The 25,536-nt window shown below is 43.9% G+C and overlaps 2 protein-coding genes across 2 annotated transcripts; one reads left to right on the top strand and one right to left on the bottom strand.

Annotated features, from left to right (window-relative positions):
* Window positions 1-1,231: 1,231 nt before the first annotated feature.
* Window positions 1,232-6,011, top strand: rchy1 (ring finger and CHY zinc finger domain containing 1). The gene is made up of 9 exons (XM_046345405.1): window positions 1,232-1,339; window positions 2,094-2,213; window positions 2,336-2,451; window positions 2,640-2,718; window positions 3,031-3,075; window positions 3,394-3,452; window positions 3,649-3,678; window positions 3,831-3,951; window positions 4,456-6,011. The coding sequence occupies exons 1-9, from the start codon at window positions 1,289-1,291 to the stop codon at window positions 4,600-4,602; spliced, it is 768 nt and encodes a 255-aa protein (XP_046201361.1). The 5' UTR covers window positions 1,232-1,288; the 3' UTR covers window positions 4,603-6,011.
* A 7,152-nt stretch (window positions 6,012-13,163) lies between these two features.
* Window positions 13,164-23,714, bottom strand: LOC124034503 (low-density lipoprotein receptor-related protein 2-like). Its single transcript, XM_046347777.1, is given in 22 exon segments — window positions 13,164-13,236; window positions 13,320-13,416; window positions 13,546-13,900; window positions 14,174-14,407; window positions 14,497-14,604; window positions 14,817-14,936; window positions 15,037-15,159; window positions 15,162-15,576; window positions 18,479-18,679; window positions 18,853-19,017; window positions 19,339-19,546; window positions 19,789-19,975; window positions 20,099-20,311; window positions 20,515-20,701; window positions 20,814-21,004; window positions 21,139-21,268; window positions 21,527-21,756; window positions 21,929-22,141; window positions 22,436-22,639; window positions 22,790-23,005; window positions 23,221-23,367; window positions 23,561-23,714. Coding segments are annotated over 22 exon segments (4,014 nt in total). The 5' UTR covers window positions 23,607-23,714; the 3' UTR covers window positions 13,164-13,212.
* Window positions 23,715-25,536: the final 1,822 nt, after the last annotated feature.

Raw genomic sequence — 25,536 nt, 5'->3', positions numbered from 1 at the left:
TAGTGAGGTCTGCACAACGCATCACCGGGGGCAAAATACCTGCCCTCCAGGACACCTACACCACCCGATATTACAGGAAGGCCATAAAGATCATCAAGGACATCAACCACCCTAGCCACTGCCTGTTCACCCCGCTATCATCCAGAAGGTGAGGTCAGTACAGGTGCATCAAAGCTGGGACCGGGAGACTGAAAAACAGCTTCTATCTCAAGGCCATCAGACTGTTAAACAGCCACCACTAACATTGAGTGGCTGCTGCCAACACACTGACACTGACACTGACTCAACTCCAGCCACTTTAATAATTGGAATTGATGGGAAATTATGTAAATATATCACTAGCCACTTTAAACAATGCTACCTTATATAATGTTACATACCCTACATTATTCATCTCATATGCATACGTATATACTGTACTCTACATCATCGACTGCATCCTTATGTAATACATGTATCACTAGCCACTTTAACTATGCCACTTTGTTTACATACTCATCTCATATGTATATACTGTACTCGATACCATCTACTTTATCTTGCCTATGCTGCTCTGTACCATCACTCATTCATATATCTTTATGTACATATTCTTTATCCCCTTACACTGTGTATAAGACAGTAGTTTTGGAATTGTTAGTTAGATTACTTGTTGGTTATTACTGCATTGTCGGAACTAGAAGCACAAGCATTTCGCTACACTTGCATTAATTAACATCTGCTAACCATGTGTATGTGACAAATAAGATTTGATTTGATTTGATTTTTCGGACTATACGGTTGATGTCCCTTGTAGGCCTACGATAATAAGTAAACAGTGCCCCCTTGTGGCAGGACACCACTACTTTCTGAAGCAAATTGATTTTCTGATACCACAAAACAGCTTGCCTATCAGACGTTAGAAGGTTAAATTGTTATTTTGTTGGAGGAAAACCTGACTAATTGTGTTGCCTGTTCTGAACAATTGGGTCGCCTGAACCAAGTTATTTTCATGAGGGTTGTAACCAGAGCGGTTGCAGGGTCATATCTTGAAGGGACTTTGTAAAATGAACATCAAAAGTTGATTTTTGTATTTTATTTGAGCTATCCCTAACTCGTTTCCTAACCGTAACCTGCATAAATTCTACTAACTTGCTACGAAAAGTCAAATTAGACATGAATTTGATCCGGTTTGCAGCCAGCGTTGCAGAGTTGCGCCATGAGCGCCCCCCAGCGCGTTAGGTGGCAGTAATGCGCTCAAGAGCTGCTCATAGGAGAAAATAAAGAAGAAACAGTCATAAATGGAAAAATGGCTGCTCCTGTTGGATGTGATCACTACATACGCAGCTGTTTTTTGAAAGTGAGAAATTGATTTTTATTTCGACGAGATATTAAGACTGTTATTGATTGTCTTGTTCATGTTCCCTGCTTTATAATAGCTAACGTGGTTTGCACAGTCATACCAGACCTATATAGCTAGCTACTCGCACGCTAGTGCGTTAGGTTGCTGGCTAAATTGCTAACGTTAGCTGTCTGAAGAGGACATTGAAATATGTTAGGTCATGAATTAGGAATTGTATAGTTGTAAATATTGTTTTTGTATTTTACATTAATGTAACATTAGTTTGCTTGGTGTCATTCGTATATAGCTAGCCATGCTAGCTATCTGAATAACGTTAGCTAGCGATCGGCTTGTCATGGTCTTAAATCAACGTTAGTCAGCTAACGTTACTGTAAATGAATGTATGCACATGAGAATGTTTAGCTAAGTTACACCATAGAAGTATAATTCTTTGTAATTGTAGGGTTAACATCTATCATCATGAAGAGGAGGCAACCCTCATGGTACTTGGTAGTCCCAAGTACCATGATCACCAACAACTGTCAGTCAAATTAATGTAATAATAAATTACATTTGTAAAGCGCTTTTGATTATACAAAAATGTGGAGGTAGGTTCTTAAGGCCTGCTTTAAAAGAGCCGACAGTCTGAACAGCTCTGAGATTGTCAGAAGGAGTTCCAAAGGTGTGGTGTGTGGAAGGAAAAGGCACCGTCCACCATGGAATGTGTTGGTTTGTTTCTCAAGCCCTGCTCAAACTTGTTTATGTCCCCCAGGCTCCATGTTGTGGTAAAGCGTATGTTTGTCGCCTGTGTCATGATGCTGAAGAGGACCATCAAATGGACCGCTTCCTGGTCAAAGAGGTGCAGTGCTCAGTCTGCAACACAGTACAGCAGGTAATTATGTTCGAGGGGAACTGTTGTCAGTCTCTGAGTCCCATCTATACTGTTCATTCAACATATCAATATGGTCCCATTGTTTGTCCCATTTCATTTCTTACATCTGGTTCTTCTTGCAGGCACAAAAAACCTGCCAGGAGTGTAATGTTACGTTTGGGGACTATTACTGTGATATCTGTCACCTGTTTGATAAAGACAAGAAGCAGTATCACTGTCAGCCCTGTGGAATATGCAGGTGAGTAAATGTCTTGTTGTTTGACATATACATTTCCATATATAGTTCACCCAAGTTCATCATCTGATATATCTGACCAGCTTCTGACCTCAGGCATATTTTAGATTTCCATTTTATTTGCAAATATTGGTGTCTTAACACTTGAATAGCATATCAAATATGTACGGTCATGTTATGTTCTCCTGCAGGATTGGACCAAGGGAGAAATACTTCCACTGTCAGAAGTGCAATCTCTGTTTAGCCAGTGATCTACGAGGAAATCACAAGGTGATTGTCAACCTCCGCTATGACCGTTATTATATTTGTCGCTGGTCTGTAAATGGGCAATTCCATGGTACTGGAATCTCAGTCTCAGATTTTTAACTTTCAAATATACACCAAACAAAATCTTGATTTCAAGGTTTAGCAAACTGTACAACTCTAAAATCAATGTTTTTTGTTTGGTATATATATTTATGTGAAAATTCAGAGTCTGAGCGTAATTACGTTATCATGGAATTGCCCTAATACAATACTTCTAATGCCATGGCTCGTGTCTTTCACTTAATTTATCTGTACAAGACTTTTTTGTTGTTTCAGTGTGTTGAAAATGTTTCAAGACAGAACTGCCCAGTGTGTATGGAGGTAAGTTAATGAACAGTAAGATCAGTTAAAAACGATTGCTGTGCATTTCACTTTTATTATGTTGTTTACTATACACTGAGTGTACAAAACATTAAGAACACCTGCTCTTCCATGATAGACTGACCAGGTGAAAGCTATGATCCCTTATTGATGTCACTTGTCAAATCCGCTAAATATTAGGAAGGTTTTCCTAATGTTTGGTATACTCGGTGTACAATATTGTTTTATAGGAATTCAAAACCTGTATTTGACAATTTCACAAGTACTTTTCCTCATACAGTTTATAATCAATACATACATAATGTTTTGTCCTCTAAGGATATGCACACATCAAGAATAGGAGCTCACGTTCTTCCGTGTGGCCATCTTCTACACAAGTATGACATTTTCTTCATAACACTCTCAAAACCATTGTCATTAGCCTATATGACCCCCCCCCCCAAAAGATTGCATTGATGCCACTGTTAATCTGATGGCTGATACAGCAGGTGCATTAGTGGAGTCTTACTTACTCTTGTCTTCTGGTCTATGGAACGATTTTTAGAATGTTCACTGGTTTTCTTTGTTTTTCAGAACTTGCTTTGATGACATGGTCCGAACTGGGTAATGTCCCTATTCCTTTTCAAATATTGTGCTACTAATCATACATGAATCCTAATTACTTTCAATAACTTATAAATCATATAATCTGCATGACTTTCATATAAGCAGGGATCTGTGTGACCAGGAATATTGCCTCTATATTTTCTCTTCAGTGCATATCGCTGCCCACTCTGTATGCACTCTGCCTGGAATATGGAGGACTCCTGGGAGCAGATGGACAAAGATATGGCTCAGTCACCCATGCCCACTGAATACCAGGATGCCACTGTGAAGGTATGACACATGTAACCGATGTCAAATGGCTAGCTAGTTAGCAGTGGTGCGCACTAATAGCGTTTCAATCGGTGACGTCACTTGCTCTGAGACCTTGAAGTAGTGGTTCCCCTTGCTCTGCAAGGGCCGCGGCTTTTGTGGAGCGATGGGTAACGATGCTTCATGGGTGTCAGTTGTCTATGTGTGCAGAGGGTCCCTGGTTCGAGCCCGGCGAAGGGACGGACTAAAGTTAAACTGTTACACACACGTATTCACTTTGAATGTGAAATTGAACTTTACAACAAACAAAAAAACATGCTGACCTCTTGTGGTCCCTTGTGTTCTGGGATACTGTGACTACCCTGATCTGGTGTAGATTTACATTGGTTTATTTAATGTGAGTCACTTCAAGCTTGTATATGAGGGATATTTAAACTTCCCTTTTGAAGTTTCAGTAGTGAGCACTACTTCTGCCTCATGATATGGTTTGCTCAGCCTTTTCTTTCTCCTTTTCCCTAACTGTAGATCATATGTAATGACTGCCAAACCCACTGTACAGTGCCTTTTCATGTTCTGGGAATGAAGTGCAGTGGCTGTGGGTCCTACAACACAGCACAGGATGGGGGACTGATACAGCAGCTCCAGGAGCCACAGCCCCAGGAGCAACAGTAAGAGCCAGAGCATAAGCCCCAGTCCCCAGTGCCAGAACCATATAATTAGAATATCTATAATTATAATTCTATGGAGAAAACATTAGGAGTCCACCCCGTAGTTATTTCTCTGCTCCACCCTACTTCCCCAGTCTACACAGACTTAACTATACTATCCACATCTTTCCCAACGTTGCTCTGCCAAGAGTACAGTTAGTCATGCCTGGGTTCCAGAACCTGGTTCCAAGTACTTGGGGTCCTAAACTTTTATCCACAGTCTAGTGTGTTGTACAGTAGTTTTTGGATTGAATGTCTGTTATTACATACCCATTAAAAAGCCATTGCTATTGAACTATCTGTTTCTCAGATAAAAATCCAGCAGAAGAGAATTGTGAATGAGGAATTCATTTTCTTATAGATTCTCCGGTACTTTTTGTATACTTTTTAACCAGTAGTTCTGAAAGTAGAGCTCGCTAGCCAAAAGTGGTCCCCGAAAATTGTGCACTGTGTGACGTGCAGATATGTGCACCACATCATTGCACTTTGCTGTGTTTGGTGAGCTGTTGGGCCCACCCTGCAACCTCATTGGATAACGCTGGGCAGACCTCTTGTTGGCTGTCACTCAAATGTGAGGGGCTGAAACTTATTGACTAGAACTCAAATTGCTAGGCGGTTGGCCCACTTGGGGGGAAATGGATGGAAAATGGAGTGGCTTCAAGAAAACAGTTGCTTTCAAACTAGGGATTTCGTGGCTAATTAAGGTAAGACAGTAATCTGGCTGCTCATAGATTATGCATGTATGAACTATACATTGACACATCCAGTCCAAAGCGGGAGGTTTAAAAAATACTTTCTTAGTTGCCAAAGTACCGGAGTATGTCTTTAATGTGGAAATCAGATGCCTATAATATCTAATATAGTCAGCCACACAATTTATTTTCCCATTTTGTCCCAAGTTGGAATGTCTAAAAGCCTAACTACATGTTTTAGACTGACATTTTACAGTAGTAATGGGATTTTATGTTTATTTGTAAAACTCAGGTATTTAACAAAAATATTTTATATACTGTAACATCAAATCGTGTTCATTCCATGTATGAGCTGAATATACATTTTACTTAGTCCTATGGATTATCATGAATAACACATGTATGTAAATTATTGAATAAATACTGCAGTTAGACAATGGCTGTTGGCAACTACATCTCACTCCATGCTTAACTCATATTGTCGGTACTGTTGCTCAAACAAAGGAGAGAAGTGGAGTATGAAAATATTGCATCTGTATTGCCATTGGTGTCATTCATTGATGCGGGTGTTGGGATTCAGTGACATTTTAACGTAACTAATAATAAATACCCATGATTGTGACGAATGTAATTTGAGATTTGCGTCAGTTATCCCAAAATAAATAGTGAATAGTGGTGGTAATGTGTTCTTTGTTAAAAATAAATGCAATTAACATTCTGTGAAATGTATAGAAAGTCCAACAAATTATACAAATGTACAATCTGATACAGACTGGAAACATGGGGGGGGGGTCATTATTGCCTGCTTTTGTATAAGCTTTAAATGTTATCTCTTCTGGTAGGAACTAGCTGATGGCTGGTTATCTATACAGTAAAGCAAACTGTCACAGCAGACATGTTGCCGTCAGTGGTTCCCAATAGAACTGGCTGCCGAGTTAGTACTGAAGAGACTGGGGGAGGAGTTGTGCCCACATGGAATTCTTGGAACGTGATTATGTCAGTGACTGATGGCAGAGCTGTTGTGACACCATCAGAAGTCAGACTAGGAGAATCAGTCACTGCGATGATGACTGGGTGTTGTGAAGAAGACTCATTTTCTGGGCATTTTATTGAATCTGCTGATTCATGAAAGATGGCTCCGGAAAGGATGCCTGCCGTTTTATTGGCTCTTAACCCACCGTGCTATTTTGTTTAGTTTAGTCACATTGTTTGTAACTTATTTTGTACATAATGTTGCTGCTACCGTCTCTTTATGACCGAAAAGAGATTCTGTACATCAGAACTGTGATTACTCACCTCGAATTGGACAAATTATTTTTGACTGTAAGGATGTACTCAACACCCGAACAGGCCCTCATCCCCGTCATTCGCTGGAGAAAGAAACTGAGATTTCACGGAAAGAGATCGGGGTGCCGTGTGAGGATCAGGTGGCGAGTGGCAAATCTCCATTTGCCATCTGTACTTTTAGCCAACGTTCACTTAGAAATCCTTGTTTTTTTAAAGATAACATCAAATTTAAAATAACATCAAATTTATCAGAAATGTTGTAAATGAGTATTGTGGCTGGAAACGGCAGATTTAAAATAAAAATGGAATACCTACATCTGTAAAGAGGCCCATTATCAGCAACCATCACCCCTGTGTTCCAATGGCACGTTGTGTTAGCTAATCCAAGTTTATCATTTGAAAAGGCTAATTAATCATTAGAAAACCCTTTTTCAATTATGTTAGCACAGCTGAAATCTATTGTGCTGATTTAAAGAAGCAATAAAACTGGCCTTCTTTAGACTAGTTTAGTATCTGGAGCATCAGCATTTGTGGGTTTGATTACAGGCTCAAAGGGGCCAGAAACAAAGACCTTTCTTCTGAAACTCGTCAGTCTATTCTGGTTCTGAACAATTAAGGCTATTCTATGTGAGAAATTGCCAAGAAACTGGCTACAACCAGAATAGAAAGAGTGGGAGGCCCCGGTGCACAACTGAGCAAGAAGACGTACTAGGGTTTGCCGTCGGGGGTACGCCAAAAAGACGCCTCCCAAGTCCTCAACTGGCAGCTCATTAAATAGTACCCGCAAAACACCAGTCTCAACGTCAACAGTGAAGAGGTGACTCCGGGATGCTGTCCAGTGTCTGTTCTTTTGCCCATCTTAATCTTTTATTTTTATTGGCCAGTCTGTGATATAGCTTTTTCATTGGGATACTAGCCTTCTAGGCAGATTTGCATCAGTCACCTCTTCATTGTTGACGTTGAGACTGGTGTTTTGCAGGTACTATTTAATGAAGCTGCCAGTTGAGGATTTGTGAGGCGTCTATTGGCGTACCCCCGATGGCAAACCCCAGTTTGGGTATACCTGCTGTAGACCAAACTATCTACCTACAGAGTTTTCATCTGTATTTTTCGTAGCTGTCTACATACCACCACAGACCAATGCTGGCACTAAAACCACCATAAGGAAAGAGGAAAACGCTCATCCAGAGGCGGCACTCTTAGTGGCCAGGGACTTTAATGCAGGGAAACTTATCAGTTTTACCTAATTTCTATCAACATGGTAAATGTGCAACCAGGGGGGGGGAAAAAACTCTAGACCACCTTTACTCCACACACAGAGACGTGTACAAAGCTCTCCCTTGCCCTCCATTTGGCAATTTTGACCATAATTCTATCCTCCTGATAGCAAAAATTTAAGCAGGAAGCACCAGTTACTTGGTCTTTTAAAAAGTGGTCTGATGAAGCAGATACTAAACTACAGGACGGTTTTGCTAGCACAGAATGGAGAACATCACCATAGTCACTGCCTTCATCAATAAGTGAATTGATGATGTCATCCCCACATTGACTGTACATACATACCCCAACCAGAAGCCAGGGATTACAGGCAACATTCGCACTGAGCTAAAGGGTAGAGCTGCCGCTTTCAAGGAGAGGAACTCTAACCCGGAAGCTTATAAGAAATCCCTCTATGCCCTCCGACGAACCATCAAACCGGCAAAGCCTCAATACAAGACTAAGATTGAATCGTACTACACCGGATCTAACGCTCGTCGGATATGGCAGGGCTTGCAAACGATTACAGACTACAAAGGGAAGCACAGCCGAGAGCTGCCCATTGACACAAGCCTACCAGACGAGCTAAATAACTTCTATGCTCGCTTCGAGGAGGCAAGTATCACTGAAACATGCATGAGAGCATCAGCTGTTCCGGACGACTGTGATCACGCTCTCCGCAGCCGATGTGAGTAAGACCTTTAAACAGGTCAACATTCACCAGACAGATTACCAGGACATATGCTCCGGTCATGCGCTGAGCAATTGGCAAGTGTCTTCCGTGACATTTTCAACCTCTCCCTGTCTGAATCTGTAATACCACCATAGTCCCTGTGCCCATGAACACTAAGGTAACCTGCCTAAATGACTTCCGACCGGTAGCACTCACGTCTGTAGCCGTGAAATACTTTGAAAGGCTAGTCATGGCTCACATCAACACCATTATCCCAGAAACCCTAGACCCACTCCAATTTGCATACCGCCCCAACAGATCCACAGATGATGCAGTCTCTATTGCACTCCACACTGCCCTTTCACACCTGGACAAAAGGAACACATATGTGAGAATGCTTTTAATTGAACTCTGAGCTGTAGTCAACACCATATTTCCCTCATAGCTCATCACTAAGCTAAGGACCCTGGGACTAAACACCTCCCTCTGCAACTGGATCCTGGACTTCCTTACGGGCCAACCCCTAGGTGGTAAGGGTAGGTAACGACGCATCCACTACACTGATCCTCAACACGGGGCGCGTGCTCAGTCCCCTCCTGTACTCCCTGTTCACTCGTGACTGCACGGCCAGGCACGACTCCAACACCATCATTAAGTTTGCTAATGACACAACAGTGGTTGGCCTGATCACCAACAACGATGAGACAGCCTATAGGGAGGAGGTCATATACCTGCCTGTGTGGTACAAGGACAACAACCTCACCCTCAACGAGATCAAGACAAAGGAGATGATTGTGGACTACAGGAACAGGAGGACCTAGCCGCCATTCTCATCGACGGGGCGGTAGTGGAGCAGGTTGAGAGCTTCATGTTCCTTGGCGTCCACATCACCAACAAACTAACATGGTCCAAGCACACCAAGACAGTTGTGAAGAGGGCACGACAAAACCTATTCCCCCTCATGAGACTGAAAAGATTTGGCATGGGTCTTCAGATCCTCAAAAGGTTTTACAGTTGCAACATCGAGAGCATCACTGCCTAGGATGGCAACTGCTTGGCCTCTGACCGCAAGGCACTACAGGGTAGTGCGTGCGGCCCAGTACATCACTGGGGCCAAGCTTCCTGCCATCCAGGACCTCTATACCAGGCAGGTTCAGAGGAAGGCCCAAAAATTGTCAGACTCTAGCCACCCTAGTCATAGACTGTTCTCTCTGCTACCGCACGGCAAGTGGTAACGGAGCACCATGTCTAGGTCCAAGAGGCTTCTCAACAGCTTCTACTCCCAAGCCATAAGACTCATGAAGATCTGATCAAATGGCTACCCAGACTATTTACAATTTCCCCCCCTCTTCCACACTGCTGCTACTCTGTCTATGCATAGTCACTTTAATAACTACCTACATGTACATATTACCTTAATTACCTCGACACCGGTGCCCCCACACATTGACTCTTTATGGGTACTCCCTGTAGATAGCCCTGTTTACTGCTGCTCTTAAATTATTTTACTTTTTTTAGGTATTTTCTTACCTGTATTGTTGGTTGAGCTTGTAACGAAGTAAGCATTTCACTAAGTTCTGCACCTGTTGTATTCGGTGCATGTGACATGATTTGAGTTGTAGGTTTGAAGGGATGTTTGTGTAGCTTCAGCTTCTGAGGAGGATTGTGAGGCTGGGTTAGGGTTAAAACTGTCTGGTAGGTCTGTCTCCTTCCAGGTGTCTGAAGGGTTGTCTATGGTGGACCAATGGCCTCTGAGGATGACTCGAAAGACTTAGTTCTAAAATAGAACCTATGCCGAATTACCCATTTTCACAAATATAAATCATATTTTGGTGTAGAGAAACACAGCACACCTTTTACACTCTCACTTTCTGTAATATTGGACAGTATGGTGCATTAGATGACAATTATAAAAAGGACACTCACTCACTGGGTTGGAAGATGTTACCGTCACCATAAAGCATAAAGGGTGGTCCTTCGAATCTCCACTATGTTCCTTCATTTCTCAAAGAGTAAAATAAATGTAAGTAAAAATGTAGTTCATTTTCAGTTGGACCCTCAACAGTACTATGGGAAAAGACAAGTAGTAAAGCTGTTACTCTAATCATGATCTTGATAAGTTGGAGTGTCCTCTTCAGCATTTAAAGGAGTTTACAGACTAAATGAATACAAATTCAAAGCTGATGTTCCTACTGCATATCATGTGCAGGTAAGACTAGAATCAGAAGGACATTATGAACAGATGTTTGAATGGGGCATGTTTATATGCAAGACAAGCAGAAGTGGGTGGGATCAATAATTAATTTGACTCATTTAAGGCAATACACACTTTAATCTTGTCTATATTTGAAGATAACCTTTCAAATTCAACCCCTCAGAATCCTTCAATTAGAGAGTATCCAGCAAACCAATAAGATATCTTTACTGAATAATTAGAGAACAAATGAACCAATGTGAAGACAAAACGCTAAACTTGGTAAACATGTTGTGGTTTGTGTAAATGAAAAATAGTCTAGTCATCACCGGAAGAATGTTTATTTAATCATAGGAAACCAGCAAACCAAAAGAACAAGCTTATTTCTTTGGTGGGAGAAAACAAACAGACCGATACATATTTTGCTTGAAGCAGAGAAGCTGCAATCACATTGCAGCATAATGGGGAATTGATCATAAAATATGGCTGGTAGTTATCCTATTCCAACTACACTGTTTCTCCTTCATGTTCAGTATTAGTCAGAGCAGGTTAACATATTCAGTGCATTCAGACCTTCCCTTTTTCCACATTTTGTTACATTACAGTCTGACTCTAAAACTGATACATTTAAAAACAAAACTGATCTACACAATACCCCATAATGACAAAGCGAAAACAGGTTTGAAAAGTATATAATAAAATGTAATACATTATTCAGACCCTTTGCTATGAGACTCTAAATTGAGCTCAGATGCATCCCGTTTCCAATGGTCATCCTTGATGTATCTCCAACTTGGAGTCCACCTTCGGTACATTAAAATGAGACATGATTTGGAAAGGCACACACCTGGACTATATTAAAAAAAAAGGTCCCATAGTTGTCAGAGCAAAAACCAAGCCATGAGGTTGAAGGAATTGTCCATAGAGCCCAGAGACAGGATTGTATGGAGGCACAGATCTGGGGAAGGGTACCAAAACATTTCTGCAGCATTGAAGGTCCAAGAACACAGTGGCCTCCATCATTATTAAATAGAAGTTTGGGACCACCAAGAATTGGCACATTAAATAGAAACGACTATCAAATACACATGTCCTCTCACGCAATGCAGCATGCTTTGACAAAGGTGATTCACCAGGCCATGTCACTCAAGGCTACATAAAGGCTTATGATTCTGAAATTAGTTTAAGTAAACATTTCTTTAAACCAAGTAGTTTGGGTCCTGGATGCAGATTAGCTGAAACAGCATTTCAGCTGTGCGTTTGTCAATATACCACAGGTATGACGCAAGAAAAATGTATACACCGTGGTTGTGCAACCTTTGCCCATTCTTCAAGCGCTGCCACAGGTTGAGCATTGCAAGACAACCATTTTCAGGTCTTGCGTTAACTTAAATCTACTTGAACTTTACTGCCACGCAGGAACCTTCTTCTTGGTAAGCAACTCATGTAGATTTGGCCTCTTTTGGTCATCGTCCTTCTGAAAGGACAAGTCATCTCCCAGTGTCCGGTGGAAAGCAGACCAGGTTTTCCCCATAGGATTGTTCTCAGCACCATTTTTCCCAGCTCGAAACTCCAGTCATTAACAAATTACAAGCATACCCATGATGCAGTCACCACTATAGTTGAATATGGAGAGTGGTACTCATTGTATTTACACAACACTAAAGACAAAAAGTTCATTGCTTTGGTAAATTCTCAGCAGTATTACTTTAGGGCCTTACTACAAAACATGCATCCTGTTTGCAACTTTGTTACGTATAGGCTTCCTTGCCACTGAATTCTGTTAGTATTGTGGAGTAACTGCAATGTAGATCCAGCAGTTCTCCCATCACAGCCATTTAATTCTTAAAATCAACACTGGCGATATCCGAGCCGTTTCCTTCCTCTCGGGCAACAGCTTTAGGAAGAACTCCTGTAACTTAGTGACGGTGTGTTGATACACCATCGAAAATGTAATGAACTTATGCTTAAGGGATATTCAAGGTCTGCTTTTTATTTATACCAATTGGTGCCCTTTGCGAGGCATTGGAACAACTCCCTGGTCTTTGTGGTTTAATCAGCATTTGAAATTCACTGCTCAACTGAGGGACCTTACAGATAATCTGTACCCAACATGTAAAATTAGTGTTTAACATGTTGAGTGACTCATTGCTCACAGGCACTATGTTGGTAACCAGTTTATAATAGCAGAAGGACACGGTGTTTGTGGTATATGGTCACTTCGCGGCGAGCCGCGCCATGACCCAAAGACATATTGAAAGCTTTGACTTCATAACTAAAACCAATAAAGCAGGAGTCATTTCTCAATTGTCAAATCTAGCCTTCCTTTCATACACAAGAACTCACAACTAACCTTATGTAGAGATACTCAGAAGCAAAATGTTCATTTGAATTGCGATTGTGTAGATAAAGACAAACAGAACTGTAGAAAATGAAACTTTATTGAATAGAAAGAGGCTGCTGATAAATTAGTTAATCCACAGACGACACCACTTCCTGTGAAATAAAAGCAACCATGAAGCAAAACATCAATGTTTTCAATCAACTGCTTTAAAATACAGTATAACAGCCTACTGTACCTCTGCAAAGTCACTGATAGGTGAAGAAGCTCCTTCACAACCTTCACCCTTCTCCAGCTCAATCATACTAGTCTGCTTTGCCACAGGGTTGGCTCTCCTGGGAATGGAAAAGGTGAATATAATCTCAATCTTGACACGAACTGGCTAAACGTCAGAATGGATTCTGAAACACCACGAGAACAGATAGGGGAAGACCTACAGTATCAAGCAGTTTGTTATGGTGTACCTTGTGTTTGCAGTCTTCCTCTTAACCACCGCAGCGAGGACACTGATAACAACAATTGCAGCACAGAGGCCAATGGCCCCATAGATGAGTGGGCCTTGCATAGTCTTGGTGAGCTGGTTTTGGCAGGAGTCTCCACTGTAGCCTAAACCACAGGCACAGGAGATGCCCCCATTGGTCTCCACACACTCCCCATTCCCATTGCAGTGCTTTTCACTACACTGCTGGGCTTCCAGGTTTCTCACCAGCCAACTGTTGTCCAGAGAGGTGGAGCCAGGATCTGCAGGTATAGGAAAGCTGGGACTGGGAAGCTGGTTTGGGGCTTTGGCCTTGACAGACTTCCCTTTGAGATGGACACCTGAGACAATGGGGAATACATAAGACCAGTTTGTATTCGAATTAGTTTAAGTTACGACAGCGATTCAAGAGCTGCACATTTCTTTTTTCCTTAGCACTACACACCAGATTTAAATAAGGACGCGTAAACACTTGTGGTCCCCAAGACCAGGATTGGAGAATGCAGAGTTATGATAGCTACAAATCTTTGTAATTGAACTGTGATAATCTTTTCTTAAGCTCATAACAATGGGAAAGGGAAGATTGAAACATCGATAATGGAAAGAAGACTTGCAGTTCTCATCTGAAGTGTCAGAGCAGTCAGGATGTCCGTCACAGAACTTCTCCAGGGGGAAGCATGTGTGCCCATCCAGACAGGGTCTACTTCCAGCTGGGCAGTGCTGGTCTGGGGCGCAGTATGTGACATTGACTGGGTAATGGTCATGGGCACACCTACAGGTCCTACCACCAGGAAGAGCCAAACACAAGTGACTGCAGTCTCCATTCCCATCTGAGCAGAGGTTAGAGCCTGGAAATGGATGAGAAAGAGTAAAGGTTGAAAAGTCACATGTCAGTAAATGATAGAGTAGTTGGTTATGTACAAATGTGTCCTCTTACCCATCTGGCTGGACTTGCTGTAAGCCTTCAAACTGACAATTTCAGTGTTTACCTCGAACCAAAGCTTCTTAGTCAATGGATCATCTCTATACCAAACTTTGGTTGTGTCTGAAACATTTGATAGGAACATGTACATGATCAACACAACATCCATGATAATCCAAAACCACAGTGAAAGAACTTTGGGTTAAAGATCAACCATTATCCTTGTTAGTGCTACTTTGCTTAATGACTAAACAGAGCCATCTACTAACCACAGTAAGACATAACATAGCACTAGGTTTTGGTGGAAGCAGCCGTTTAAAAATAATCCACATTACCACTGTCTGTCACCCAGAGGAGCATGCCATTGCTGAGTGCAAATGCAGTCAGGCCATCCCCAGTCTTAAACTCCTTGTATCCAGTACCATCAACTCTGACAGAGCCGATCACCCCATAACCTAGAACATAATAGACTTGTTGATAGAAGTATTACCTCACCACCACTACTATAGATGGAGTAAAACCCTTTTAAAAATCTATAAACAATGAATTCCTCACCGATGTCAGCCCAGTAGATCTCATTGCCCTTGTTGGAGAAAGTCAGGGAGGTGGGCTGAAAAGCATCCTTCCACACCGGAGCGCGCTTCACCCCATCCATGTGAGCACACTCCACCTGAGCGCCTTCCCCTGCTTGGCCAGGTTGGTAAAACAGAGTCTTCCACTGAGTGGGTGAAGCGCTATGGACTCCAGACTTCCAATATCCTGAATTAACACAGCAGTGTGTTCCCCACTGGAAGAGGTGACCTGCAGCCGTGGCTGCTTGGTGCTACTCCAGTATACGCTGAGGGTTATCCAGTCTAGAGCCAGGGCTGTAACTGTGTCCCCTTTGAGTTGCAGGAACTGGCCGCGAGGCACCAAGCCGGTCTCCTTCAGCTTGAAGAGGACTACAGACGATTGGCCAGAGTCAGCTAGGTACAGAGTCTGATCTTGCAGGGTGTAATCCAACATCGCTGCCTCGTTGACATTGGGGAGAGGTAGGGCGAGGTGCTCCGGCCAGCTTTTCAGACCCACAGCACTGTGCATGGTCTGCAGGTAGATCTAAAAATATATATATACATACACTGCTCAAAAAAATAAAGGGAACAGCACAATGTCACTCCAAGTCAATCACACTGTGAAATCAAACTGTCCACTTCAGAAGCAACACTGATTGACAATACATTTCACATGCTGTTGTGCAAATGGAATAGACAACAGGTGGAAATTATAGGCAATTAGCAAGACACCCCCCAATAAAGGAGTGGTTCTGCAGGTGGTGACCACAGACCACTTCTCGGTTCCTATGCTTCCTGGCTGATGTTTTGGTCACTCGAATGCTGGCGGTGCTTTCACTCTAGTGGTAGCATGAGACGGAGTCTACACCCACACAAGTGGCTCAGGTAGCGCAGCTCATCCAGGATGGCACATCAATGCGAGCTGTGGCAATAAGGTTTGCTGTGTCTGTCAGCGTAGTGTCCAGAGCATGGAGGCGCTACCTGGAGACAGGCCAGTACATCAGGAGACGTGGAGAGGCCAACAACCCAGCAGAAGGACCGCTACCTCCGCCTTTGTGCAAGGAGGAGCACTGCCAGAGCCCTGTAAAATTACCTGCAGCAGGCCACAAATATGGATGTGTCTGCTCAAACGGTCAGAAACAGACTCCATGAGGGTGGTATGAGGGCCCGACGTCCACAGGTGGGGGTTGTGCTTACAGCCCAACACCGTGCAGGACGTTTGGCATTTGCCAGAGAACAGAGATTGGCAAATTGGCCACTGGCGCCCTGTGCTCTACACAGATGAAAGCAGGTTCACACTGAGCACATGTGACAGAGTCTGGAGACTCCGTGGAGAACTTTCTGCTGCCTGCAACATCCTCCAGCATGACCGGTTTGGCGGTGGGTCAGTCATGGTGTGGGGGGCCCTCCATGTGCTCGCCAGAGGTAACCTGACTGCCATTAGGTACCGAGATGAGATCCTCAGACCCCTTGTGAGACCATATGCTGATGCGGTTGGCCCTGGGTTCCTCCTACTGCAAGACAATGCTAGAACTCATGTGGCTGGAGTGTGTCAGCAGTTCCTGCAAGAGGAAGGCATTGATGCTATGGACTGGCCCGCCCGTTCCCAGACCTGAATCCAATTGAGCCCATCATGTCTCACTCCATCAGCCAAAACCACACCACAGACTGTCCAGGAGTTGGCGGATGCTTTAGTCCAGGTCTGGGAGGAGATTCCTCAGGAGACCATCCGCCACCTCATCAGGAGCATGCCCAGGCGTTGCGCTCTCACCACTGGTGTCCCCCAGGGCTCTGTTCTTGGCCCTCTCCTATTCTCGCTATACACCAAGTCACTTGGCTCTGTCATAACCTCACATGGTCTCTCTTATCATTGCTATGCAGACGACACACAACTAATCTTCTCCTTTCCCCCTTCTGATGACCAGGTGGCGAATCGCATCTCTGCATGTCTGGCAGACATATCAGTGTGGATGACGGATCACCACCTCAAGCTGAACCTCGGCAAGACGGAGCTGCTCTTCCTCCCGGGGAAGGACTGCCCGTTCCATGATCTCGCCATCACGGTTGACAACTCCATTGTGTCCTCCTCCCAGAGCGCCAAGAACCTTGGCGTGATCCTGGACAACACCCTGTCGTTCTCAACCAACATCAAGGCGGTGGCCCGTTCCTGTAGGTTCATGCTCTACAACATCTGCAGAGTACGACCCTGCCTCACACAGGAAGCGGCGCAGGTCCTAATCCAGGCACTTGTCATCTCCCGTCTGGATTACTGCAACTCGCTGTTGGCTGGGCTCCCTGCCTGTGCCATTAAACCCCTTCAACTCATCCAGAACGCTGCAGCCCGTCTGGTGTTCAACCTTCCCAAGTTCTCTCACGTCACCCCGCTCCTCAGTTCTCTCCACTGGCTTCCAGTTGAAGCTCGCATCCGCTACAAGACCATGGTGCTTGCCTACGGAGCTGTGAGGGGAACGGCACCTCAGTACCTCCAGGCTCTGATCAGGCCCTACACCCAAACAAGGGCACTGCGTTCATCCACCTCTGGCCTGCTCGCCTCCCTACCACTGAGGAAGTACAGCTCCCGCTCAGCCCAGTCAAAACTGTTCGCTGCCCTGGCCCCCAATGGTGGAACAAACTCCCTCACGACGCCAGGACAGCGGAGTCAATCACCACCTTCCGGAGACACCTGAAACCCCACCTCTTTAAGGAATACCTAGGATAGGATAAGTAATCCCTCTCACCCCCCCTAAGTTTTAGATGCACTATTGTTAAGTGACTGTCCCACTGGATGTCATAAGGTGAATGCACCAATTTGTAAGTCCCTCTGGATAAGAGCGTCTGCTAAATGACTTAAATGTAAATGTAAATGTAATACAGGCACGTGGAGGCCACACACACTACAGAGTCAAATTTTGACTTGTTTTAAGGACATTACATCAAAGTTGGATCAGCCTGTAGTGTGGTTTTCCACTTTCATTTTGAGTGTGACTCCAAATCCCGACCTCCATGGGTTGATAAATTTGATTTCCATTGATCATTTGTGTGATTCTGTTATCAGCACATTCAACTATGTAAATAAAAAAGTATTTAATAACAATATTTCATTCAGATCTAGGATGTGTTATTTTAGTGTTCCCTTAATTTTTTTGAGCAGTGTATATAAAGTGTTGAATTACAAGGTGGAGAATCTGTGTTAATTCCTGAATTGTAAAAAAAGGGCAAGGAAAGTCAACCGGGCTTCCACAGCCTTTCAAAGCCCAGCTTATTACTGACAGCTTTTGTGAAGGTAACCAAGCATTCCTAAACTGTTTTAGCTGCCATGTATACTGAAATAAAACTCAATTCAAATTAGAAGACAGACTATTGCTTCACACAATATGTACCTAGTGGCATTGAATATAGTGCAGTACCAAGTGAAATGGGTAAACCTGCAGTGGCCAGAGTCATACCTGTGTGACAACAGTTGGCGAGAGCACCAAGAGGAAGGCAGAGTTGACCAAGTTGGAGCAGGTGAGGCCATCCTCAGCTAGGAGCAGACCAGAGGGACACTTGCAGACCCCTTTGGGGCCTGGGCCCAGCACACACAGGTGAGAACAACGAAGGTTCTCACAGGGACGCTCATTGCTTGTCTGCAGAAGTGGATGAATGATCTGCATCCCAGAACGACACAAATCATTAAGCTTACATCAAAAAGGAAGAGAGGTTGCTTGTGTAATTACAACAAACCCATTGCATAATGTAATCCTATTTAGGTTAAATTAACATAATGATTTACATAATGCATGCATTAATATTCATTTAAATTGGGGCCTCGTATACTTGCTTTCAGTCCAAAAGGTTGTCCAGGTCGTTTGAGGAGAACTTTGCGGTTCTTTCCAGTGATTTTATCAGCCCTTTGAATAGTTCTCCTCCTGGTGTCTGACCAGTAGAGCAGGTCATTGTAAACTGTGACAGAGAACGGGTTGGTTGTCTCCATCATCTGCAGAAGCTTCAGGAATGAAAGGAACAGATAAATGTTACAGTGCGCCTTTATCAAGGCCTGGGGTCTAACCCTATGAGGTCCAGAACCTGCTGCTTGTGTTCTACTTTATCATTAATTGCATGCACACACACCTGGTGTCCCAGGTCTAAACCAGTCTGATTAGAGCAGAACAATGAGAAAAGCAGTGTAACTGGCTTCAAGAGCCAGAGTTGAGTCTGAGGGATCTAGGGTGTCCAACCCATGTGGATTTAATTTCATGCACCTTGGCATACAGCAACACGCAATACAAGTCTGATCTCGTCGTATGCAAACCCATTTCTGTAGTACCTCAATGTCCCCGCCATCCAGGTTGGCTGAGCCGATGCACCGGAGCTTCTCGTCCGTCCAGTAGATCCTCTCCCCTAGTGTGTCCACAGCCAGACCGCCTGGCCAGCTGAGGCTGAGGCTGTGACTGACCACTACTCTCCTCTCAGACCCGTCCATTCCCGCACGCTCAATCTTCACCTCGTTACCAATCTCCGACCAGAACATGATCCTGCAGTTAAAGCCAAATCAATATTTTATTATTGATTACTGACAGTAATGCATAAGCCATCAAAGACCAGGATCCTATCATAGGACAGTAGTTAAACCTATCTAGGTGGAAACCAATTCAATAGGCAGGAGCCTGCCCCTGATCAACACTGTTTAGCCGCAAGTATTAGTTTAGTCAACATCACCAGAATAACAGATTGTTTGGGTGTGTGCCACTTGTGTTACACCTAGAAAATAACTTGCCCCTTCTGTGGCAGGAGTGCCAGAGAGCGAGGTTGTTCGAAGTCCTCATCGAGGATGACTGTGAGATCCATAGAGTTTATGATGGTTGTGTTTAATCCAACAGCAATAATCCGACCACCGCCAATGCCATCAATCCAGTACAGGTTTCTCCCTACCCAGTCAACAGCAATGCAATCAGATTTGATGCCTGTAGTGAGATTAAAAGGATTACGATTATGGTAGTTTTAGTTAACCCAAGTGAACACTGACCTGTGCTTTTTATAAGAGGTGCTATTTTTACAGTCGCAACCAGTTTAACCACACAACTAACCTTTGACAAGAGTTCCTGTCTTTTTCTGGTGTAGAGAGGACCATTTGATGCTCTCTGAATCCAGGCTGACCCAGAACACTTTCTGATCCCTCCAGTCATAGTCCAGGGACAGGATGGCTTTCTTAGCAGAGGACACCAGGACATCCAGACTGCTGCTTCTCAGCCCAAACAGGAACAGCTCAGTCTGCACAGAGGCCAGTAGGTAGGGCTCACCTGTGGGAAAACAGTGGGTTGTTATAGGCCTACTGTGTTAAATTAATAGGCGAGTACTTTCTCCGGGCAATACTCCGCTTTCACAAATGCTGTTCACCTTCGTGCAGTCTTCCTTAATTAAAACAAATATCTAAAGACCCCATCCAGCAGAGGGAATTTCCATGATTGGTCACTAAATCTGGATTTTAAAAAAATCATTTTACCTGTGATCTTGCAGCGGCGACCATCAGATTCCAGCAGGTAACCAGGGTAGCAATGACACTGGAAGGAGCCCTGGGTGTTGACGCATAGGTGGCTGCAAACACCTGGTCTACCGCCTTCACACTCATCAATATCAACACAGGACACTGTGTCCTCTTGGAGTCGGTAACCAGCCTTACAGCCACACCTCTACATCGAGGAAAAAGGAAATCGTTAGAAGTCACTCAGAAATCTAAAACGTGAGAAAACTGTACTTCAAGAAGCTTTGTAACAAACTACACAAGCCCCCTCCATTACTCACCGTTCCATGTGGTGTGCTGTAACAGTTATGGGCACATTGGGTTTTGTCTGGACACTCTGCTTGGCAGTTGCCACCCTCGTCAGAACCATTAGCACAGTTTCTGACCGTGTTACACACCAGGGCTGTGTCCAAACACTCCCACGTGCTGCCACACTGGAACTGGTGAGAGGGGCATGTTGCTACCTGACCACCTGAGAACACACACAATACCCAACTTCATTTCTAATACAATCTCAGTTAAAGGTTTTATTTACTGTTACAGATTGTCACCACATACTAATCCAGTAATTAACAAATCATATATAGCTTAAATAACTTTACTCACATCCTGCCTCATCACTTTCATCAGCGCAGTCCTTTGTTCCATCACATCTCCATGCTTTGGGAACACACTGGTTCTTAGATGTACAGGCCCACTGGAAATCGCCACACTTCAATTGGACCATCTTGCAATTCTGAAAGAGAACTCAATATACTGTGAATTAGATCAAAGTTTTGATTTGTATCACGAGGCAAAAGCACATTAGTATCCGACGACAACATTCAAATTCATTTTGCTGTCTAGTCAAGTCTACAGCCTCCAAACGCAGAAATCTCAAATATTACCTAGCATGGGTGCCAATGTGCTTCCTGCCAACTCCTAATACATTTGTCATGCCAAACAAGGAGTTGGCAAGAGCAGAAACAATTGCACCCAGCCTAAATATTCCCACCTTTTCATCAGAGCCATCTTTACAGTCCTGCTCCCTATCACAGACCCACTCCTCCAGCAGGCACTCCTGGCTTTGTGGGCACCGGAGCTTGGTGGTGCACTGGGGGGGCTCGGTGCAGCTCTCCTCGTCAGAGCGATCCTGACAGTCAGGATGCCCGTCACAGCGCATGCTTACGGATAAACACTGACCACTGGTGCAACGGAACTCCCCACTATTGCAGCTCTCATCAGCTATGGGTCAAAGGGACATTTCTTGAGTTTAACTTAGTTTGGATCAGTGAAAGTAAAACAGTGGGAAACCCTGTGGTGTTTGTGCCACTGTTGGGAGTATTAAACCATTTCTTTCAGCAAGCATTTTAGGACTTAAGGTTAAGTTCAGTAGTTCATTGGAAGTTGAACTTACCACAGTTGGCCTCATCAGTGCCATCCAGGCAGTCCCTCTCTCCGTCACAGAGGAAGGTGTCTGGGAGGCAGCGGGTCTTGTCACAGTGGTGAACACAGCCCTCCATGGGCTTCAGGCAGTCCAACTCATCAGAGCGGTCCTGACACTGGGCCACACCGTCACACATCTGCCTCTGGTCAATGCATTTCTTCCCATGTGTACACTGAAACTGGCCTGAACATACAGTACCATTAAGTGCAATCAATAACACTGATAAATGGTGACCTGCGAGGACCGTCTCAAAGACAGATCGCTAAACATGCACAGTGGTCTACGCAACCATGTTCTGTGTGTATGTGAGTAAATTCCAGTATGCTAGTTAATACAAAGGTTGTTACTTTAAGCATGTATTACACTAAAGAGGAGTATTGTCATGTACTGTACAATAAAACCAAGGGCAGGAATATTATTTTAAAAACTTCAAACTACTGTTCATATACATTTAATTGTCACTGATGATTTTCTTACCACGTTCACATTCTAATATACACTCTTCCTCATCCGAGCCATCCTTACAGTCCGCCTCTCCATCGCACACATGGTTGTAAAGAACACACTCAATCCTGTCCCGGCATGGTTTAGTGCCAAAAGGGCACTTGAGGGGTGCTGGTGCAGACATTGTGGTATTCCCAGCAACATTGTGATGACTTTTAAGATCAGTAGAGTCGGAATCTAGGGATAGGGTGAAATACTGACCTTACTACCAGAAGGAAGGCAAAAACAAACATCTCACACCTTTCAACTTCTGTAAGCTATAAATAAGGATGGATCGATCATGGTTTCAAAATTCAACTAAAGGCAAGTGACACAGAGGGGCATTACCGCAGTTGGCTTCGTCAGTGCCATCCAGGCAGTCCCTCTCTCCATCACAGAGGAAGGTGTCTGGGAGGCAGCGGGTCTTGTTGTCACAGTGGTGAACACAGCCTTCCATGGAATTCAGGCAGTCCAACTCATCAGAGCGGTCCTGACACTGGGCCACACCGTCACACACCTGCCGCTGGTCAATGCATTTCTTCCCATGGGCACACAGAAACTGCCCTATGTGGATGTTGAAACAACACTTCAAGTGTTATGCACGGACAGATTGAAAGCATGCATTTGACTCAATAGATCTTGGATAACTACTGTGAATACTTTAAAATATACCCTTTCCTGGTTTAACGCAGTAAAATTGATGAAAACAATGGAGTAGAAACCATTTCTTCATAGATAGGAATGGATGCATTTGAAGAGGTACTCAAACAGGGCCCTACCATCATTGCATGCGACAGTGCAGTCCTCCTCATCAGAACCATCCCTACAGTCGGCTTCTCCGTCGCACACATGTTGGTGGAGTACACACTCAGATCCATCCTTGCAAGGTTTGGTGCCCAGGTTGCAGTTCAACGGGGTCTGCGCTGCTGCACTCAATACGGTTTGGAAAAAGTAGGGCACAACAAATCACACATTCGTTCTGTAAGTTTAAGATGTAAATATGAGATGGTTTGAACAGCGACACTCAAGGGAATTAAAGGTGATTATTTTTCAGTAAATACAGCAATGTGAACTATGGAGGGGTGATTATTCACATCCATTTTGGTACAACTAGCTCACCTGTGATTTCCAAAATTGCTATACACAGAAGCAAACAGAAAGCCATGCCTGATTAATGCAAGTGGACCAAACAACACAAGACATCAGGTCAAGGATTTTATAATGATGCCGAGTGATACCAATTGAACCATCAGTGAGGGGGGAGGAGCAGTAGGCCAATTTGTAGAGTGTGGGAGCATTTCAATCTCAATTGCATACTCCTCACATCCTCTCTCTTTGCCTCCTTATCAAAACCCATTGGATGAGAAAGCCAGAGGTCCATCCCTCTGGACTTCTCCTCCAATGGCATTTCAGAAAGAGATGAGGAGAGAGGACGCTTGTCCCCCTAATATTTGTCTCTGAGGGAGTTATTTATGCTGGCCCCTGTTGAACTGAGCAAAGGCCCCTCACGTCATCGGACAAAAGCAGGGAGGGGGGTACTTTCAAGAAAACCGGGAACTCGAGAGAGAGAAAACAAACGAGTTCAAATCATGACATCGGTGATCTTCAGGTCGGAAGTCTGGAAAGAGGACCGTGTTCCCGAATGGGAATTTGCATGACCGTTCAGTTTTTACATTCGGAGCTCATTTCTGACTTGCTGATTCGTTGAACGCGGCATGTGTATAAGCAAGTCGAACATTTCAGAGTTTCCTTCATTTCAACTAGCACGTGAACGCGGTATCAGATCTGAAATTCCGAGTTGGATAACCTTTCAAAATAATGTTTCCCAGTCGGAGCTCGTTTTCTTACGAGTTCCCAGTTGTCTTGAACCCACTGAAGTCGGAGTTTGAGTTCCCCGTTTTTTTGAATACCCGGAAGGCAGCCAAGTTCCAAATCGAATGCTATCAACTTTCAGCCGGTGTAAAACACGCTTAAGTGGGGGCCAGGGGCAGATTTATCGAACCCCCTCATTTGCTTCCTTTCCTTCTGCCTATCATCAGAGATACTGGATATAATGACGAGATGCTTGTGTCTCCGCCCTAATGGGATTTGTTGTCACAGAGCAGAACGGCAGGCTGTCAAGCTCCCGCCTCTTTGGATTGGTGGATATATTTCGATATTTTAATGTATACCCCTTGACTTATTCCACATTTACAGCCCTTACTCAAAATGGTCTCACCCATCTACACACCTGATGAAAGTGATCAGAAATTTAATAGCATGCATTTGCATAAATATTCAGTCAATACTTTCTAAGTACGTCTAAGAGCTTTCTACACCTTGGTTGTGCAACCTTTGCCCATTCTTCAAGCGCTGCCACAGGTTGAGCATTGCAAGACAACCATTTTCAGGTCTTGCGTTAACTTAAATCTACTTGAACTTTACTGCCACGCAGGAACCTTCTTCTTGGTAAGCAACTCATGTAGATTTGGCCTCTTTTGGTCATCGTCCTTCTGAAAGGACAAGTCATCTCCCAGTGTCCGGTGGAAAGCAGACCAGGTTTTCCCCATAGGATTGTTCTCAGCACCATTTTTCCCAGCTCGAAACTCCAGTCATTAACAAATTACAAGCATACCCATGATGCAGTCACCACTATAGTTGAATATGGAGAGTGGTACTCATTGTATTTACACAACACTAAAGACAAAAAGTTCATTGCTTTGGTAAATTCTCAGCAGTATTACTTTAGGGCCTTACTACAAAACATGCATCCTGTTTGCAACTTTGTTACGTATAGGCTTCCTTGCCACTGAATTCTGTTAGTATTGTGGAGTAACTGCAATGTAGATCCAGCAGTTCTCCCATCACAGCCATTTAATTCTTAAAATCAACACTGGCGATATCCGAGCCGTTTCCTTCCTCTCGGGCAACAGCTTTAGGAAGAACTCCTGTAACTTAGTGACGGTGTGTTGATACACCATCGAAAATGTAATGAACTTATGCTTAAGGGATATTCAAGGTCTGCTTTTTATTTATACCAATTGGTGCCCTTTGCGAGGCATTGGAACAACTCCCTGGTCTTTGTGGTTTAATCAGCATTTGAAATTCACTGCTCA

The sequence above is a fragment of the Oncorhynchus gorbuscha genome, linkage group LG04 (assembly GCF_021184085.1).
Source record: "Oncorhynchus gorbuscha isolate QuinsamMale2020 ecotype Even-year linkage group LG04, OgorEven_v1.0, whole genome shotgun sequence".
Lineage (NCBI taxonomy): Eukaryota > Metazoa > Chordata > Actinopteri > Salmoniformes > Salmonidae > Oncorhynchus > Oncorhynchus gorbuscha.
This window is presented reverse-complemented; position numbering and strand designations above follow the sequence as displayed.

What these genes read in the sequence shown, in the direction of transcription:
- rchy1 (XM_046345405.1), top strand. Translation starts at nt 1,289, where the DNA reads ATGGCTGCTCCTGTTGGATGTGATCACTACATACGCAGCTGTTTTTTG. An exon ending in TACGCAGCTGTTTTTTGAAA is followed by an intron (nt 1,340 to 2,093) that starts GTGAGAAATTGA and finishes TATGTCCCCCAG; the next exon opens with GCTCCATGTTGTGGTAAAGC. An exon ending in GATGACATGGTCCGAACTGG is followed by an intron (nt 3,679 to 3,830) that starts GTAATGTCCCTA and finishes TTTTCTCTTCAG; the next exon opens with TGCATATCGCTGCCCACTCT.